Source organism: Drosophila busckii, chromosome 2L (assembly GCF_011750605.1).
Source record: "Drosophila busckii strain San Diego stock center, stock number 13000-0081.31 chromosome 2L, ASM1175060v1, whole genome shotgun sequence".
Classification (NCBI taxonomy): domain Eukaryota; kingdom Metazoa; phylum Arthropoda; class Insecta; order Diptera; family Drosophilidae; genus Drosophila; species Drosophila busckii.
In genome coordinates, this window is record NC_046604.1 from 16,668,101 (window position 1) to 16,683,892 (window position 15,792).

The window sequence follows — 15,792 nt, forward strand, 5'->3', positions numbered from 1 at the left end:
TCATAAAAAAATGCGCACAACAGAAAAAAAAAAGTCATAAAATATAGCTACTGGACAGCTTAACACACACACACACACACACACACATGTAACAATCATGTTCATAGATATTTACAACACTTTACGAGGCGCAAATGGAATTGACAGACCAGCGGCAAAGCTGTGGGCGAGGGAGTGAGGGGGGAGGTGCGGGTTGTGTGAGTAACAGCAAAAGGGTTCTCTCAACTCCATTAGCTTTAACTGCAGCCAAGGCTGCCATGAAGAAATTATATTTTACAACCATAAACTGAACTTTATGGGCATTGGGGAATTCTAAATAAAAAAAAATAGGAAAAGTTGAGGTATATGCACTAACTAAAGCAATCAAAATAAAGGCCTAAAATATTTTCAAAATATTTAAAATGTTATAAAATATGTAACAAGTTTTGTTTTAATTAAACAAAATATTATTTTCTTTGTTACATATTTGAAAAATAAAGCAACGCTTTTTATAAGATTTAAGCTTGTAAAATAATTAAGATTTATATATTTTTTAAAAATATATTTAAAAAAAAAGGAAAGCAACACTTTTATAAACTTTAATCTTGTATGTAGAGTGGTTAAAAAAATATTTATGTATTAAAAAAATAATGCAACCCACTTATTCTGTATTTATACTATATGTGGCCTGTATAATATAAATTACTACTTAAGATAATTTGTTTAAATATTTTGCCAACTATAAAATAAACTATAAACTTTGAACTTGCATGTAGAATGCTAAAAAAAATATTTCTGTATTAAAAAATAATGCAAGCCACTTATAAACCTTAAACTTGTATATAAAATTCCTAAAAAAAAATTCTAATATATTAATTATATAATATATGGTATGTATTAAATAAATTACTGCTTAAGCTAATGTGTTTAAATATTGAAGATGAATCAATGTAGTTTAAATATTTTGCCAAACTAAAACTTAAATTAAAGGCTTTTTCTAGCTAAAATTGCTTATATAAAAAATATATAAAATTTTAAAAATATTTTTATAAACTTTAGAGCATGCAAACTTCGTTGTTTAGCTCTGCGCTTGTTGAAGCGCTTTGGGAAAAAATTGTTATTTACAACTGTAATCTGCAAGAAATTGTATTAGAGAGCAAAGCGAACGCCTGAACGTGCAACTTGCCACTTGCAACTTGGTGGTTGCTTGGTGGCAATGTTAAAGTAATGCCCACAAAGTGTTTACAAACAAAAGCGAGAAGCCCTGAGCCTGAGCCTGAACCTAAGCCTGATCTTTGGTTCTTCAATTAGCATACCAAGCAGCTGAGCTGTTGTTAGAGCTTTAGTTTATTTTTATGACAGGTTAATGACACTCGAAGAATCATGACTAACTAGCAAAGCAGCTCCAAACATTAATCAGGCGCACAGAGCCATAGCAAGTGACCTCAATGGGGATTAGAGAGGAAAACAGGAGGCGCATCAATCAATTAATTGAGCATTTCACACACGAGAAGTTCAGCGAACCTAACAAAGCAAAGCAGCTGAAGCGTAAGTAAAGGGGTTGGCAATAAATAATAGTAACTAATAGAGTATATATAACTAATATTTTTGCTTACCGTGCTGCTTAATCCTTTGCCTAGCAGGGTGCGGTATTGTTAAAAACAACAACAATAAAATTAAAGCGAGAGAGAGCGACTTGGTTAGAAAGAGAGCGCGCACTCGCTACACTTGAAAAACTTTTCGCCTTTTGGGTGGGGCACTTTTTTTTTTTTTTTGGGTGTACCAAAATTGTTTTTATTTTGTTTTAGTTAACAGCTTTGCTTAACTTAGTGGCTGTCTGCATAATTTGAGTTTATTGGAAACGCAGCCAATGCTAATACAAATAAATTGCTTAAGGGTTGTTTTCAAATTTTTTTTTGCCGAAAAAATACGCGACGCTGCCCGAAAAATGTTAAAATATAAAAACCCACAAATTGCTAGCGGCAAATTGAAAATTTTAATGCACTGACTAAACAATTTTAGTTGTTATTAATATAAGTTAGTAAGCGTATGTTAACCGGCTTTAGTTGCAATTTAATAACAATATAAACGACACGTCCGCACGCTAGTAGCTAACGCTAGAAACTCGAGCAGTATCGAGAGTCCTGTGGCCACGGCCAGTGAACTTCTTCTCACACATAGCCCGGCTTTCCAATTGGAAACTGTTTGGGTGGTTAGCGGCAAAAATTTTGTAAAGTCTACAAGGAATAAGGGTATGCCGGCATTAACGACGACGACGACGCCGACTCGCTGCTGGAAGCGCCGAAACAGCTGCTGGGCCCACCACCAACTGCGTGTCCTGTAGACTGGAAGTCCTAGCTTCGGTTTGCTTCGCATTTGTTTTGAAACGAAGTGCGCGCACCATTCATGTTAAGGTTGCCACACACCACACACCCCCAAATCCACCAAATGGCTGCAGCTGCCTAACTCAAAGGCCAGGCCAACATATGAATACCGTTAGGTGCCGCAATAACGACGCAATAAATGACGAAACCATAGCGACAAGCCGAGACACCCACTTGAACATGAATAATGGACAAACAGCTTCCTTTCTACCAATCCCCACCCCCACCACCAACACTTATGTATATCTCTCTAGTCTCTAGCGCCTGCCTTTGTCTCAAAGCCAACTGAGCTCACAAGCTGCTGCAGTTAGGGGTTGGGGGTTGACGTAGTTGGCAAGCACCTGCGGCAAGTTGAAGATCCCCACGCATGTTCAAGGAAAAAGACGCAGAAATTCATTTAAATTGTAAAATAGTACTAATGAAGACAAAATTAATATAGTTTAAATTTAGAAAAATCAAAAAGACGCAGAAATTAATTTAAATTGTTAAGCAGAAATTAAATTACTTTAAATAAATATAACTGTGTAAAATATTTTTTTAAAGCGAAAAAGTCAGCACTGGCATCCAAATTAATCTTAAGTCTCAAGAAATTTAGGCTATAGAGCTCAATTATAATATTTAGTTTTCATTATCCCATCTTCTAGTGCTAGAAACATTTAAATTGTGAAACAGAATTATTAAAGACGAATTAAATTTAGTAAAATAAAAATATACAAAGTCAGCACTTTTAAATCTTAAAACTATTCGAGATTTAGTCTATAGAGATTAATTAAAATTTGTATATTCGAATGTCCCATTCAATTATTTATTCTTTAATAGAAGAAACTCGTTTAAATTATAAAGCGGAAATATTGAAGATCAGTTAATATACCTAAAATTTAGTAATATAAAAGTTTAACTTAAGAAAAAATATTTTTTTGTGCAATGATATGCAAATTAATCTTACGATTATATTACATGACTATATTATTATGCCATTCAAATATTTATTCTTTAATCGAGGAAATTTATTTGAAACAGAAATATTAATAATAATATTATTATAAGTTTATCTTAATAGCATGTATCTTTTAAGTGTAGCAGTCAGCACTGCTATCTAAATTAATCTTTAGACCTTAGAAATTTAGTCTTTAAATATTATTTATAATTTTTTTCGCTTAATTAATACAATTATTTATTCTTTAATAGAAGAAACTCATTTAAATTATAAAGCAGAAATATTGAAGATGAATCAATGTAGCTTTAGTTTTGTAATATAAATGTTGAGCTTGATAAAATATTTTGTTTGAAGTCAGCACTGCTATCTAAATTAATCTTAAGAACTTAGAATCATTAGACCTTAGACTTTAGGCAATTTAATTATAAACTTAGTTTCCCATGATGCTCAATTCAATTATTCTATTCTCTAATAGCAGAAGTTCATTTAGATTTTGAAACATAATTATTGTAGCATAATTAAAAAATGTATTTTAAATTAAGTAAATTAAAAGAGCAACATTCTAAGCTGATCTAATCTAATCTAAAGCGCTTAGCGACTTAAGCTTTTGGCTTTAATTTGAGGCAAGCTCAGCTTGGCTATAAGCAACTTTAACTGATATGCTTAACTTTAAACTCACCTCCACATTTTCCACATCAAAGTAGCAGAGCGTGCGCTTGGTTAACTCAAACCAACGATGTTTATAGTTAACCGGCGTATAGCGTTTTTTATTCTGAGCCCGCTTTACCATTGAACCGCTCTTGACTATATCATACAAATGCTCCGACATTTTGTCCCTTTTGGCTTGCAGGGATTTGCTGCTGGAGCGTAATGAGAGCGAGGATTTGATGCTGCCATGTGAGCTGCGTTGCATTTTGTTGCTCAACATGCTGGCAACAAAATGAAGCTGCAAAAAAAATATGTAAGTGTTAATAAAGTTAAATAAAACATAAAATTTATAAATAGCAGCGCCAAAATGTAATGCTAATGTTTGGGCCCAAACATGTTGTGGCATAAATCAGTTTTTGGTTTTGGGGCGTGGGCGTGCGAATCTTGTGCCATTGACCGTGACAGGCAGAACCAAAGCCAAAGCCATGGTTAAAGTAGCCGGCTAATTGCTGTGGGCGTTAACCGAGCATCAATCAGCAAGCAAACAAAAAATAAGTAACCAAGTCGAGAGCTGAGCTAGCAAATCGAGCGATTAAATGCACAATTAATTACACAGGACGAGGCGGAAAGCCAACGCATATAAACAGTTGACCTTGCAGCGCGTCTTGAACTGAAAAACCAGTTGCAAAAAAAAAAGCAAATACTAAGCTGCAGTTTAAAACTGATTAAAATATTAACTCAGTCGCAGTCGCAGTCTCAGCTCTGAGATCTTTGGCAGCGCTAAGCGAAGCGTGTGCACAAACAAACGGCTCGTTGGCACCATATAAACAACACACACACTGATACACACACACATGCATTTGTATTTGTATTTTAGTATTTATATAACATATGCACATACTCCACAAGTTTTGAAATTATCGCACTTCAACAAAAGGCAACAACGCAAGTACGAGCAGCTAAAGAAAAAGAATAAAGAAGCGACGACGAACAACGCAGGCATAAACGCGACGTCGCTGCTCGCGCATGGAAATCAACAAACAAAAGCGACAAATGCACAGCAAGAACAACAACAGCAAGCAGAGCAGCGCAGCGCAGGCAGCAGCAGAGTACAGCCATTGCCTGCCTAACTAAGCTGCGCCGCCCGCGCACTTCTCTCTCTCACTCACGCTCTTTCTTTAATCAAGCAGCGCGTTGAGAGATTTTACTTGCAAGGAGCGCTGTAAAAAATTAAAGCATATGCGCACTTAATGTGCGCTGTAACTTTAAAAACTATTTTTATAAAAATTTTAATTATGCCGCACTTGCTTATGCAAATTCAAAGTTTCAACGCATTAATTTTTTAAGCCTTCATTTTAATTGCTACAAACAAACTGCTTTATGTTAATTGTGCTACAGGGTATAATGAAATAAACACCACTAAAGGATCGAGACGGCGACGTTCGGCTCCATACATAAATCTTAACCTGGGGCCCTGGGTCTGAATTTAGTAAACAGCAGCGGCAGCAGACAAGACACACACACACACACAAGGCAGGCGTGGTCATTCTCACACACACATACTACAGCAGGAGATATTGAGATTCAGTAGACGCGACTTTGAATTTCGCCACGCAAATGGCTGCGTTTAGTTTTCATTCTTTTATTTTTATTCGCTGCCTTTGCTTTATTATTAACTTCTTTTTTGATTTTATATTTGGTTTGCTTTCTGTTTATTGTCGCAAGTTTTTTTGTTCTCATGTTCTCTGCGCTTAGGTGGGTGACTGCGTTGGCGTTTGACGCTGCGACCTTTGCAAGAATTTCAACAAAAGCTAAAACTAAAACAAGTTTGTGCTTGAATAAAAATCTTGAAGGTGATTGACAAAACATGCTCTGATTGGCATATTAAGTTCTTATTGTACGCAATTCGAGGGCAATTCTTATCAGCAAATGCAGCTGCAATTATTAATTCTAGCTTTGTACTTTTTACAGCGCGGCTCACATAACAATTGTGCTGATAAAACATAAAGCATCGGCTTTAGCTATAGGACAAAGCTTATAAATTACTTTCTTGTTGCAATGCAATTCGATCAGCAGCGGGTGTGGGGTTGGGGTTAAGTGCGGGGTGCAAAGTGTAATGCCGGTCAATGTAAGAGAACGTGCAAATAACTGTGCCAAGCTTACCACAAGTGCCGTTGATTGAGCAATTTAAGCAATGAGCGTTGCCAAGCAGAGTACACTAATGCAAATAATAACAACAAATCACTTTCGTTTACGCGACGCGCGCACGTTCTACGACACGACCGGCCTGTTCAGCATTTGCATACTGTCCGCGGAAAACAAAAAAGTTTATAAACAATTCGGATGCTCAGCTGTAAGACACACACACACATGCGCGCGTAAAAGTAACACACGCGCAGAAACACAAACACACAACGGGCGGCGCAACAGGCGGTGTTCCTGGAACTGCAAGTGCATTAAGCTGGCACATAAATAACGCAGAACATTCTTCGACTAGCAACGTTTGTCAGTTGGCGTTAAGCTTTTAATCAAGTTCATATATACTAATTTATATATGCTAATAACTAGAATTAAACGCGCTTCAATATACGCGAACCGATCGCGCCGACGCAACGTAACTGTAAAAACTGTTATCGTCATCAAAACAATATTGCGCTGCCGCCACAATTAAAAAGCAGATGCGCTTCCGATAAGTCGATAACTAGCTCAAATTTAAACACTCAAATTTTGTTTACACAAAACAATGTTTATGGCTTTATGACAAAATCTGTTTATAAGAATACTGTGCACTTAAGTCAAAGTAATTGTAAAATTTGGTATTAGAGAACTGAAGCAAATTGAAAATTAAATGCATATGCTAAGCTTTAAGGCTGGTCGTGTTTAGTTTTCTTTCTTTTGATTTGCAGCTATGCGCCAAGCGCCAACCAAGTAGCGTAACCAAATCATAAACAAGTCAATGCCCATTTGCAGCCACGACCAGAATGGCGACAATTTCGAGCCATCAATTTCAGTCCAACGCACTGCCACCTCTGACATGGGCAGCTTAAGTCGTTCAGCTAGATAAAGAAGTTCCACATCAAAGGCCCAGCGTTGCACATGAAGACTGGAGAAGAGTTTGCGGGCTGTGGCCCGTGTAAAGAGCTTAAAGCCACACTGAGTATCGCGTATGGTGCGCACTGCAAATATCCAGACAAGCGAGTGGAAGCCATGCATAAGTATGGTCCTGTGGAACAGTATTTTTAATTATAATTTATGTTTATGTTGTTAGCCTTGTTGCTTACCGCAGAAAGCTGCGCGTGGCAATGGAATCGTGTTCCAAGTGAGCGCGTGAGCCAATGGCAATACCATCCTGTCGCCACTCCGACGCTAAACCAGACAGGGCGTCATCCAGCTTATCATAATCGGCAAACTTTGTAGCACCGTCGGCATCAGCAAAGAGCAATTGGCGTCCACGTGCGCTCAACATGCCCAGGCGCACAGCGCCTCCCTTGCCACGATTCTCCACAAGCTCCATCACGCGCAACTTTTCGGCGCCAAATTTCTTCGAGTATTTAAGACCCACAGAAACTGTTGCATCGCTGCTGCCGTCGCTGACAATTATCACCTCATAACTAAATGCGGGCTGCTTGGCTGCCTTCTGCTCCAGAAACTCCATGCACTCATCCAGCATAGAAGGCACTGTGAATATAACAAAAGCATGTGATGATTAGTCACGCACATGTTTGCCGTGGCGAACCTTACATCGTTGCTCCTCATTGTATGCTGGCACAATCACACTGAGCTCCAAGGTAGGCGGCTCGTCCAAACTTGGAAATGTTATAGTTCGTATGCTGTTTGGATCCAAAAACGTTGTCTCATCCTTGTGCCGCGTTACTATCGGGTAAGGCTTAGTTTTATACAGTAATACAGCTATTCCCTGCAAATAAAAAATAAGTTAGAAGCATATTTATGATTATTTACATAGGCTACTTGCCAACACGACGCAGCCAATGATGGTTGAAAGCAGATAGCCGCACGCTTGTAGCAGACAACACAACATGATTGATTATAATTTGTTTTCTAAAATTACAGCTAACTTGAGTATAACATAACTTTGTAATTAGCGCTAAAAATGATAACGAGCCACGTACTTTGTGCCAAGTTTGCTTTTTGACAGCAGCTGATCTGGTTTGTTGTTATGTTATGCGTAATTGTGCGACCGCCACAATCAATCAGCCGGCCGCCACAAAAAGAGAACAGCTCTTATCGCATTAGTTCAAACATAAATTTTGAATAATTTGACATACAATTTACCCTTAGTAATGCGTTGTTTAGTGAAAATTATAATTATAAATTAATATTACAAGCTTTTGTAAATTATTACTGACCTAGAGCAACAAGTGTCTTAGTGTTGCTGTCATTTGTTGTTATTGCGCGTGCGCCAGTTGGAATCTTGCTCTCGCTCCCAATTGGATACACACTAACGGAATTTTCAGCAACGCACACGGCGTCTATTTTGTAAAGCAAAATGTTTATGTAAAATTAAATCAATCAAAGTTAATTAAAATCAAAATGGAGCTAATATTAATTTTTTTGGCAACGCTGGCTGTGGTCAGTGGTCAGTACGTATCTCATCTGCAGCTGCAATCGAATGTGGGGCAACTGTTTAACTATAAAATCGAGCCGCAGCTATTTAATTGGACACACCAGGTTATAAGCGAACAGTTTCGCTATAGACCATCGTTGCAGCAATCTCCAGATCTGCCCAGTTGGATGCGTTACATGTATAGTAATGAATATCATGCGGGTTTTCTTTACGGCACCCCGCCGGATGATGCGGCCGGAACTATGGTGAATTTGGATGTAGTGGCCTTGAATAGTCAAAACTACGAAACACGGCAGGTGCTTATCGACTTGTTTGTGTCACACAAGTTTCAGCCGCCAAACATAGTTCAAATGAAAATTGATAACTTAAACTGGGTGCACTTAATGGATCCAGGGCGAGTGGAGAACTTGCGTAATATATTTCGCAAGGATTTGTGGCCAGATAGCAAAGAGGATCTGAGCATTGTCTTTATGGAATCGGCCGTCAATTTAGGTGGCCGCTTGCCGTTGCGCCCGCAACAGCGCGAAGGGTAAGTATCTATATACATTATATACATATGCCTATAACATATATATATTATCCTTGCAGTGTGGTGGTGCATGTTGGCAGCTTCTCCAAGTTTTCATCACGTCTCCAGGAGCTGCAGGAGGAAGTCCGTCCATTGTATAAACTGTCATCATGCACATATAAGCGCACATCAGTGCAGAAGATATTTGAAAACGTAGGCTTCAAACTCGACTGGTGCGCGTTCAAGATGGTTGGTATCGAATCACCCACAGAAGTGCTTTATCATAATAACTATGCCAATGCGCATCAAAGTGAACCTCAGCAACCAGATGAAAACGTTCATAGTGACCGCTGGGTTTCCGTTTCTCGTGACGATGTGCCTAATCGCAATTACATTGACGAGTTTGCCTTTGCCTTTGCCATACCCGGCGTAATCTTAGCCGTGCTTGTGGGCATGTTGTCGGCTATACTCTGTTTTAAGCATCGCAAGTTGTAAGCTTTACTATAGTGTATTTGCAGAAATTGAATTTTAATTTATCTTTTTTTGTCTTTCAACTTTTTAGTTATGATCCACAATCCGAGTTTTTCTTTGCCAACATTTTTCACATGTGCGAAGAGCAGCTTTCTCGCAGTGTTTCTGATGAGGAATCGGAAAGGTGATGCTCAAGTTGAATTTAATGCTCACAAACTGAAGTTGACTTTATTTGAATTTACAATTCCAGCTCCCTTAGTACTGACGATCCCATGTCATCCCCTATTGAAATGATTAAGTGCTTAGACACTACGCCGCTGCATCCCATGTCAACATTGAAGTGTCTCAAGGATCCCGATTTTCTCTTGGACGATTGTAGCCTGCGCTCGCTGAGGTATTTATCAAAGCACACCTACTCTTTGACCTTAATTAAGCTTATCTCTTGCAGCCCAATCAATAGTTTGTATCAATTGGACTTTGACTTTGACTTGGATTGCGGACATTATACGCGCCCTCTTCCGCCACCTTACCAATGCGCCACCATGGGTTGCAGCGATCCGGATATATGACATTCATCTCCTAGGGTGCTCTACTGCTAAATGAAAGAAATATACAGCTTATATCGTCACTGCAGATTATCCATATATCACAACATAATCACATAAAAATACTCATGCAATTACGTATATCAATAATATCCTTCTGCCTGTTATATGCATATTATTAGTTGAAGTTTATAAACATTTAGCAATACAAATACATTTTTAAATAATGCAGAATACAATTTCAATTTACGCGCGTTTGTTTTGGTAATGTAGCCCTGTCGTCTTGCCATTCGCCAAAAACGCGCACACGAGCTGCTTAATACAACTGGGCATTTGATAAGAGTATTTTTGGGGAGAAAGTTGCACCTTAGCTTAGCTTAGGAAAGTTTTCAATTAAAACACAAGTCTGTGGCAAAATGGTACTCGCACTGCTGGACTCCTTGGAGCAGCTAATCGATGAATACAAAATCAATCTAATACAAGTGACTTTTATTGTATTTATCATAACGATCGTGTTGTTTGGCAGCTTGATGACACTGGTGGAGTCACATTTACCCAACTGCATACGTCAGAGCTTTCGCTATGGCAAGCACAGTCACAAAGGACAAACCGATTTGCTGGTTAGCTATTTGGAAGTGCCCAAGGCCTGGTTTAGTCATTTCTACGTGTTTGCCTTTGGTTGGTCAATGCTGGCGCTTTATCTGATTACCAGTTGCATTTGGAGAGAGCAGCTGGCGCCAGAGTGTGTGTTACGTTTTCTGGATTTCATGTGTGGTGGGCGTAGTAATCGCAGCGTGCAAGTGGACTCCAATACGGCGCTAATAGGCACGCTGCTGTTGACTCTACAGTGCGTGCGCCGCTTCTATGAGACTAACTTTCTGCAAATCTTTTCCAAACGGAGCAAAATGAATCTCTCACACTATGCTGTCGGTCACATACACTACTTTGGTGCTATCATAACGCTGCTCAGCAATACGGCGGGCTTTGTGCGTGACTCCAAACCGAATCCTTTGTCCTTACAGCAGTTGAGTTTGCTGCAAGTGTCCTACTTAGTTATATTTCTATTCAGCTGGAGTCAACAGTATTGGAGCAACCTGCTGCTGATCAAGTTGCGTCAGCATCCCAAGACAGGCGCTGTGCAAACTGAGGCTCATCTGCTGCCCACGGGTGGCTGGTTTAATATCATCTCCTCGCCTCACATGTTCTTCGAGGTCGTTATGTACTACTGTCTGGCGGATCTGTTTACGCCCATTGCAACCTGGAAGCTTATCTTTTTGTGGGTGGCCAGCAATCAGACTATCAATGCATTGCTGACGCATCAATGGTATAAAGAGAACTTTAAGGATTATCCCAAGAGACGTCATGCTATTATACCTTGGCTGCTTTAGCGGAACACAACTAAATTTATAGTATGTAAGTAACTAATTCGCGTAATTGTAATAAAGCCATCAGATGCAATATGTAGAATAAATTGTAAAATTGAAACAAAATTGTATTATTGACGATTGTAATAGGAAATTGTTGGAATGTGCTTAAGTAATTTAGTAGTGGCATTTATTATTTAAGATCGTTTTACAACTACACACACGGCGCGCAGAATTTGAATTTGAACTATAAAACGTTAATAACGTGCCAGGCGTTCGATCTACTTACTTGAACAAGAAACTGCAATAGAAAGAAATATATAATTAATCACAAGGTTTAAGTTTAACAGCTTAGCTACTCACCTATAAGGATAACCCTGCGCCTTGGAACGGAATACAGACAGCAAAAATGAGAAGAATACCGTTAACAATACCAAACCGGCCATGGCCATAATGCGATTACGATTGCTTGGTTTCTGTGTGCCCGACTCTATCAGCAGTATCATGCCCAGCACTATCATAGCATCTGTAAATGAATTCCATATTAGCTTTAGCCGCCGTTTAAGTTGACAGCGCTACTTACTCAAGAACATAACAATGTAGGTCTCCACCACCAGCTGCCCTTGGGAGGAGCCGTGTATATAGGCTACGCCGCCGTTTTGTGATTTGTGCACCAGCGGTGGACCGCGTATGTGATTCCACATCTGTCCAGAGATCATGGCAAAGCAGAAGAACAGCGCAATGGCTCCCCAAAGGTTTTTGTTGTACAAGAACTCCAAATTGTTGCGGCGTATGTACAAAAAGCTTCCCACCAGCGCAAACAGCGTGACCATGGCCACAGTGCCGGAATAGTTGGGTGGTCTAAAGACGCGTATATTCGCGTCCGTGCGTTCGGCAACAAATTTAGCAATAGCATCGGCAGCAAAGCCCACACGATGTATATCCATAGTATCAGCTCCCTTGGGCTTACCCTTAGCTGGGAAGTGCATGAATACGGGCGCTGTGTTCAGACGCAGCATTTGAAAGACATCGGAGCCTTCGTCGAAGTCCACCATGGCAAAGAACAATTTGTTGGAAAAGCTGGGCGAGAAACGGTACGAGTTGGCCACAATTTGAAACTCGTCGTGCGCATGTCGACAGATCTGGCACTGACGTGAGGGCGCCATTGCTGTCAACATTACAATCATGGAGTAGTTGCGCGGCGGGTTCTTTACATATTCACGGAATTTGTTGCCGTTGAAACGTAGCAACGGCTTCTTCAGGTTCATCTCCATCAGATTCTGTACCTTTTCCGACAAAGTCAGCGCCCCCTGCAACAAAATAACATGTTTGTTTACATCTTTCGTTTGCCGGTACTTTCAACCGGTTTCACGCAGCCCCCAAACGAGGCGCAGTGACGTGGCCATCGTAGCGAACAATTTTACTTACCTTTTGTTTTGATTGTGCTGCTGCGAAAATCAGGCAGCCTGCCAGAAGAACTAGCGCACATAGCAGCGTGTGGCGCAGCAGCTTCATTTTTGAGCAGTTTGTTCAAAAATTAGACTAATACAAAACCCAAATTTACTGTGCCAGCATATAACAATTTTTTTTTGGTGGCGGCTTTAGATTCAGCTGATTGTGAATGGCAAGTAGGCGACGAGCGTTGCCAGACGCTCGATATATGCTGGTTCGATAGGTTTACAAAAGCCGCGATTGTTTTTAGCCAAGTGTCTATCGAGACGCTTTGGTTTTTTATTTGTCTTTGTTTTATTTTAAGTTAAATCAAAATTGTTTTGGCCGCCGTAGCATGAGCGATGTATTAAAAAGCTCACAGGAGCGTTCGCGTAAGCGCCGACTGCTGCTGGCTCAAACTGTGCGTGGGTGTGCAATTTGTTAAACGACAATGCTACTAAATACATAATTTTTTCATGCACAGCTTGGATTGGCTAGCGTGGATGAGCTGAAAAAGGTGCTGGGCAATGCGGAGGACAGTATGAGTGTGGGTGGCAGTCGCCAGCTCAATGCCAGCGGACAACGTGACGAAGTGGATACTGATGATGATGAGATAATTTATCGTGATTCTTCCACATTCTTGAAAGGCACACAGTCTTCCAATCCGCACAACGATTACTGCCAGCACTTTGTAGACACCGGACAGAGGCCACAGAACTTTATACGCGATGTCGGCTTGATCGATCGCTTCGAAGAGTATCCCAAGTTGCGCGAGCTCATCAAGCTCAAGGACAAACAAATACAGGATACAGCCACAGCGCCAATGTATCTCAAGGCGGATCTCAAGACGTTGGACTTTAAGACTTTAGGCACTAAATTTGATGTAATACTCATTGAGCCGCCGCTCGAGGAATATGCCAGAGCAGCACCAGCTGTGGCCACTGTGGGTGGTGTACCACGCGTGTTCTTGAACTGGGATGAAATACTTAGTAGGTGTTTGCCAGTGCTCTGCACAAACGTTGCTAACTGTTTACTTGTTTAGATTTGGATGTGGGTGAAATTGCTGCACATCGTTCATTTGTGTTCTTGTGGTGCGGCTCATCAGAGGGCCTGGATCAGGGCCGCAACTGCCTGAAGAAGTGGGGATTTCGTCGCTGTGAAGACATCTGCTGGATACGCACCAACATTAATAAGCCAGGTCATTCCAAACAGGCCATACCCAAGGCGGTATTTCAGCGCACAAAGGAGCACTGTCTGATGGGTATTAAGGGCACCGTGCGTCGCTCCAGCGATGGCGATTTCATACACGCAAATATTGACATTGATCTGATTATATCCGAGGAAGAGGAATTTGGCAGCTTCGAGAAGCCCATTGAAATCTTTCATATCATTGAACATTTTTGCCTGGGCCGCCGTCGTATGCATCTGTTTGGACGCGATTCCAGCATACGACCAGGCTGGCTTACTGTTGGCCCGGAGCTAACCAATTCCAATTTCAATGCGGAGGTCTATAATACGTACTTTATAGATATGCCTAACACTGGTGCCACTCCTCGAATTGAGATGCTGCGTCCCAAGAGTCCGCCACCCAATAGCAAAGTGCTGCGTGGCCGCGGACGCGGCTTTCCACGTGGTCGTGGACGGCCTAGATAGTCGCTAATACAATTCGCTTGTATTTTTAGTTTGTAAGTTGACAATTTTTTTCACTTAAAGCTCCATATTTGCACAATTTTGTGAAATTAATTTTATAAATTAAAGCATAAACTTATACTAGCTTCGTAGACTATGATGATTATTTAAATGGCGCATGTAGCGCTCCAGCTCGTCCTCGCTTTCTTCATCGCTCACATCACGTGGCGCACTTGCAGCGGGAATATTGGAGGCCTCGTCTTCATCGAAATACGCATCCTGCGCATCCTGTTCGATTTGCTGCAAATCATCAAGCTGTGCATTGTTGTCCACAGCCGCATAGTCAAAATCTTCATCCTGACCAGTGAGAAAACGCTCCTTCATAATGCCCATGAATTCATTGCGCATTAGTTCGCGCTCGCCCGCTGTATAAAACTGCGGTGTGCTCAGCGTAGGCAGCTTGGCTGTATTACGACTTGTAGAGCAAGCTACAGGTTCATCATCGTCAAAACCGCCCCACTGAGTCTTACATGATGGCGGCACTGCATACTCTGCTGGTTCCTCTCTGATGTTCTCACTGCTCTCCAACTGTTGCAGCAGCTCATTACGCTGCTGCTGCTCTAGCGAATGCATTAGTATGCCCGAGAACGTTGTGTTGCGCACATCGTAGCTGTCACGCTGTTTGATTTCCTGCGCGCTTAGGTATTGTCCCACCAGCTCCTGGTACAGCTCGGGCGCGCGCTGCATCATTTCATGCTCACTAAAGTATTCGCCCTTTTGCAGCAGTTGCTGCATGGCACGATAGCGTCTGTTCTTCACACACACCTTGCGCGTGTGTAGCTTACGCTGGTAATCCAGCAGCAGCAGGCACATTTCCTCTAGATTCTCATCCGGCTTAATGGGTGGCTGCATGCCCAGTGTTTGAAAGTCACTTAACTGTTGCTCGTCCAGAAAGCTGCCAAAGCGTATTAAAAAGTTTTCACGATTCTTGCTAAAAGCATTGTGCGCTATTTGTTGCTTCTCCGCCAGCTGCAGCTCCGGATCATCAATTTGCTGTGACTTAAAGACTATGCTGGAGTTGTTTGCCAGTGCCTTAAATATGTCCACAAGTTGATTGGGCAATTCAGCTGCAGCAGCGCTGTCCTCTGCTGCAGTTAGCGTCATGTTTTGTTTAAACAATTGTCTTAAGGTAAACAAACGTTTGGGGCCATGGCCATTCACAATGCAATTTGTTATTGTTATCGAAAGTTTGAGTTATCGCTGCTGCAACCATTCAACTGTTAGCGCTAACAGTCAGCTGTTGTAAAAGCC

General features: G+C 40.8%; 7 protein-coding genes across 8 annotated transcripts in view; 3 read left to right on the top strand and 4 right to left on the bottom strand.

Annotated features, from left to right (window-relative positions):
• Positions 1–6,595, bottom strand: part of LOC108608094 (tyrosine-protein kinase Btk29A) — a 39,760-nt gene extending 33,165 nt beyond the window's left edge. Inside the window, exons 1-2 of one of the 2 annotated variants that reach the window (XM_017999298.1) lie at positions 6,112–6,595; positions 3,980–4,246 (exon numbers count right to left, since the gene is read on the bottom strand). In XM_017999298.1, coding sequence (XP_017854787.1) covers positions 3,980–4,228 — 249 coding nt within the window. In that variant the 5' untranslated portion in view covers positions 4,229–4,246; positions 6,112–6,595. Of the gene's footprint in view, positions 1–3,979; positions 4,247–4,560; positions 4,591–6,111 lie in introns of those variants that run through there. The other variant, XM_033294915.1, reaches the window with a different exon arrangement.
• A 98-nt stretch (positions 6,596–6,693) lies between these two features.
• On the bottom strand, positions 6,694–8,007 carry LOC108608096 (dolichyl-phosphate beta-glucosyltransferase). The gene is made up of 4 exons (XM_017999301.1): positions 7,922–8,007; positions 7,690–7,864; positions 7,230–7,626; positions 6,694–7,171 (listed from the first exon to the last, which is right to left on the bottom strand). The coding sequence occupies exons 1-4, from the start codon at positions 7,985–7,987 to the stop codon at positions 6,829–6,831; spliced, it is 981 nt and encodes a 326-aa protein (XP_017854790.1). The 5' UTR covers positions 7,988–8,007; the 3' UTR covers positions 6,694–6,828.
• A 338-nt stretch (positions 8,008–8,345) lies between these two features.
• Positions 8,346–10,242, top strand: LOC108601335 (epsilon-sarcoglycan). The gene is made up of 5 exons (XM_017989237.1): positions 8,346–9,062; positions 9,122–9,532; positions 9,604–9,696; positions 9,763–9,906; positions 9,961–10,242. Exons 1-5 carry the CDS (start codon positions 8,500–8,502, stop codon positions 10,079–10,081), a joined length of 1,332 nt encoding a protein of 443 aa, XP_017844726.1. The 5' UTR covers positions 8,346–8,499; the 3' UTR covers positions 10,082–10,242.
• A 170-nt stretch (positions 10,243–10,412) lies between these two features.
• On the top strand, positions 10,413–11,516 carry LOC108602730 (polyprenol reductase). Its single transcript, XM_017990884.1, has one exon. The coding sequence runs from the start codon at positions 10,474–10,476 to the stop codon at positions 11,443–11,445; it is 972 nt and encodes a 323-aa protein (XP_017846373.1). The 5' UTR covers positions 10,413–10,473; the 3' UTR covers positions 11,446–11,516.
• Positions 11,517–11,594: 78 nt separating this feature from the next.
• LOC108594228 (tumor suppressor candidate 3) lies at positions 11,595–13,025 on the bottom strand. Its single transcript, XM_017979339.1, has 4 exons — positions 12,850–13,025; positions 12,005–12,731; positions 11,785–11,947; positions 11,595–11,722 (listed from the first exon to the last, which is right to left on the bottom strand). The coding sequence occupies exons 1-4, from the start codon at positions 12,934–12,936 to the stop codon at positions 11,707–11,709; spliced, it is 993 nt and encodes a 330-aa protein (XP_017834828.1). The 5' UTR covers positions 12,937–13,025; the 3' UTR covers positions 11,595–11,706.
• An 83-nt stretch (positions 13,026–13,108) lies between these two features.
• Positions 13,109–14,591, top strand: LOC108594226 (N6-adenosine-methyltransferase non-catalytic subunit). The gene is made up of 3 exons (XM_017979336.1): positions 13,109–13,273; positions 13,337–13,841; positions 13,895–14,591. The coding sequence occupies exons 1-3, from the start codon at positions 13,208–13,210 to the stop codon at positions 14,503–14,505; spliced, it is 1,182 nt and encodes a 393-aa protein (XP_017834825.1). The 5' UTR covers positions 13,109–13,207; the 3' UTR covers positions 14,506–14,591.
• On the bottom strand, positions 14,554–15,682 carry LOC108594227 (coiled-coil domain-containing protein 97). Its single transcript, XM_017979337.1, has one exon. It carries the CDS (start codon positions 15,643–15,645, stop codon positions 14,623–14,625), a length of 1,023 nt encoding a protein of 340 aa, XP_017834826.1. The 5' UTR covers positions 15,646–15,682; the 3' UTR covers positions 14,554–14,622.
• Between the last annotated feature and the right edge of the window lie 110 nt (positions 15,683–15,792).

Excerpts from the sequence above, each read along its gene's own strand:
- LOC108608096 (XM_017999301.1), bottom strand. The coding sequence starts at position 7,987 with ATGTTGTGTTGTCTGCTACAAGCGTGCGGCTATCTGCTTTCAACCATC. Across the intron at positions 7,865-7,921 it reads TCATTGGCTGCGTCGTGTTG|GGAATAGCTGTATTACTGTA; the intron begins GCAAGTAGCCTA and ends TTTTATTTGCAG. Across the intron at positions 7,627-7,689 it reads ATACAATGAGGAGCAACGAT|TGCCTTCTATGCTGGATGAG; the intron begins GTAAGGTTCGCC and ends TTATATTCACAG.
- LOC108601335 (XM_017989237.1), top strand. The coding sequence starts at position 8,500 with ATGGAGCTAATATTAATTTTTTTGGCAACGCTGGCTGTGGTCAGTGGT. Across the intron at positions 9,063-9,121 it reads CGCCCGCAACAGCGCGAAGG|TGTGGTGGTGCATGTTGGCA; the intron begins GTAAGTATCTAT and ends TTATCCTTGCAG. Across the intron at positions 9,533-9,603 it reads TGTTTTAAGCATCGCAAGTT|TTATGATCCACAATCCGAGT; the intron begins GTAAGCTTTACT and ends TCAACTTTTTAG.
- LOC108602730 (XM_017990884.1), top strand. The coding sequence starts at position 10,474 with ATGGTACTCGCACTGCTGGACTCCTTGGAGCAGCTAATCGATGAATAC.
- LOC108594228 (XM_017979339.1), bottom strand. The coding sequence starts at position 12,936 with ATGAAGCTGCTGCGCCACACGCTGCTATGTGCGCTAGTTCTTCTGGCA. Across the intron at positions 12,732-12,849 it reads CAGCACAATCAAAACAAAAG|GGGGCGCTGACTTTGTCGGA; the intron begins GTAAGTAAAATT and ends ATTTTGTTGCAG. Across the intron at positions 11,948-12,004 it reads CTACATTGTTATGTTCTTGA|ATGCTATGATAGTGCTGGGC; the intron begins GTAAGTAGCGCT and ends ATTCATTTACAG.
- LOC108594227 (XM_017979337.1), bottom strand. The coding sequence starts at position 15,645 with ATGACGCTAACTGCAGCAGAGGACAGCGCTGCTGCAGCTGAATTGCCC.
- LOC108594226 (XM_017979336.1), top strand. The coding sequence starts at position 13,208 with ATGAGCGATGTATTAAAAAGCTCACAGGAGCGTTCGCGTAAGCGCCGA. Across the intron at positions 13,274-13,336 it reads GACTGCTGCTGGCTCAAACT|CTTGGATTGGCTAGCGTGGA; the intron begins GTGCGTGGGTGT and ends TTTCATGCACAG. Across the intron at positions 13,842-13,894 it reads GAACTGGGATGAAATACTTA|ATTTGGATGTGGGTGAAATT; the intron begins GTAGGTGTTTGC and ends TTACTTGTTTAG.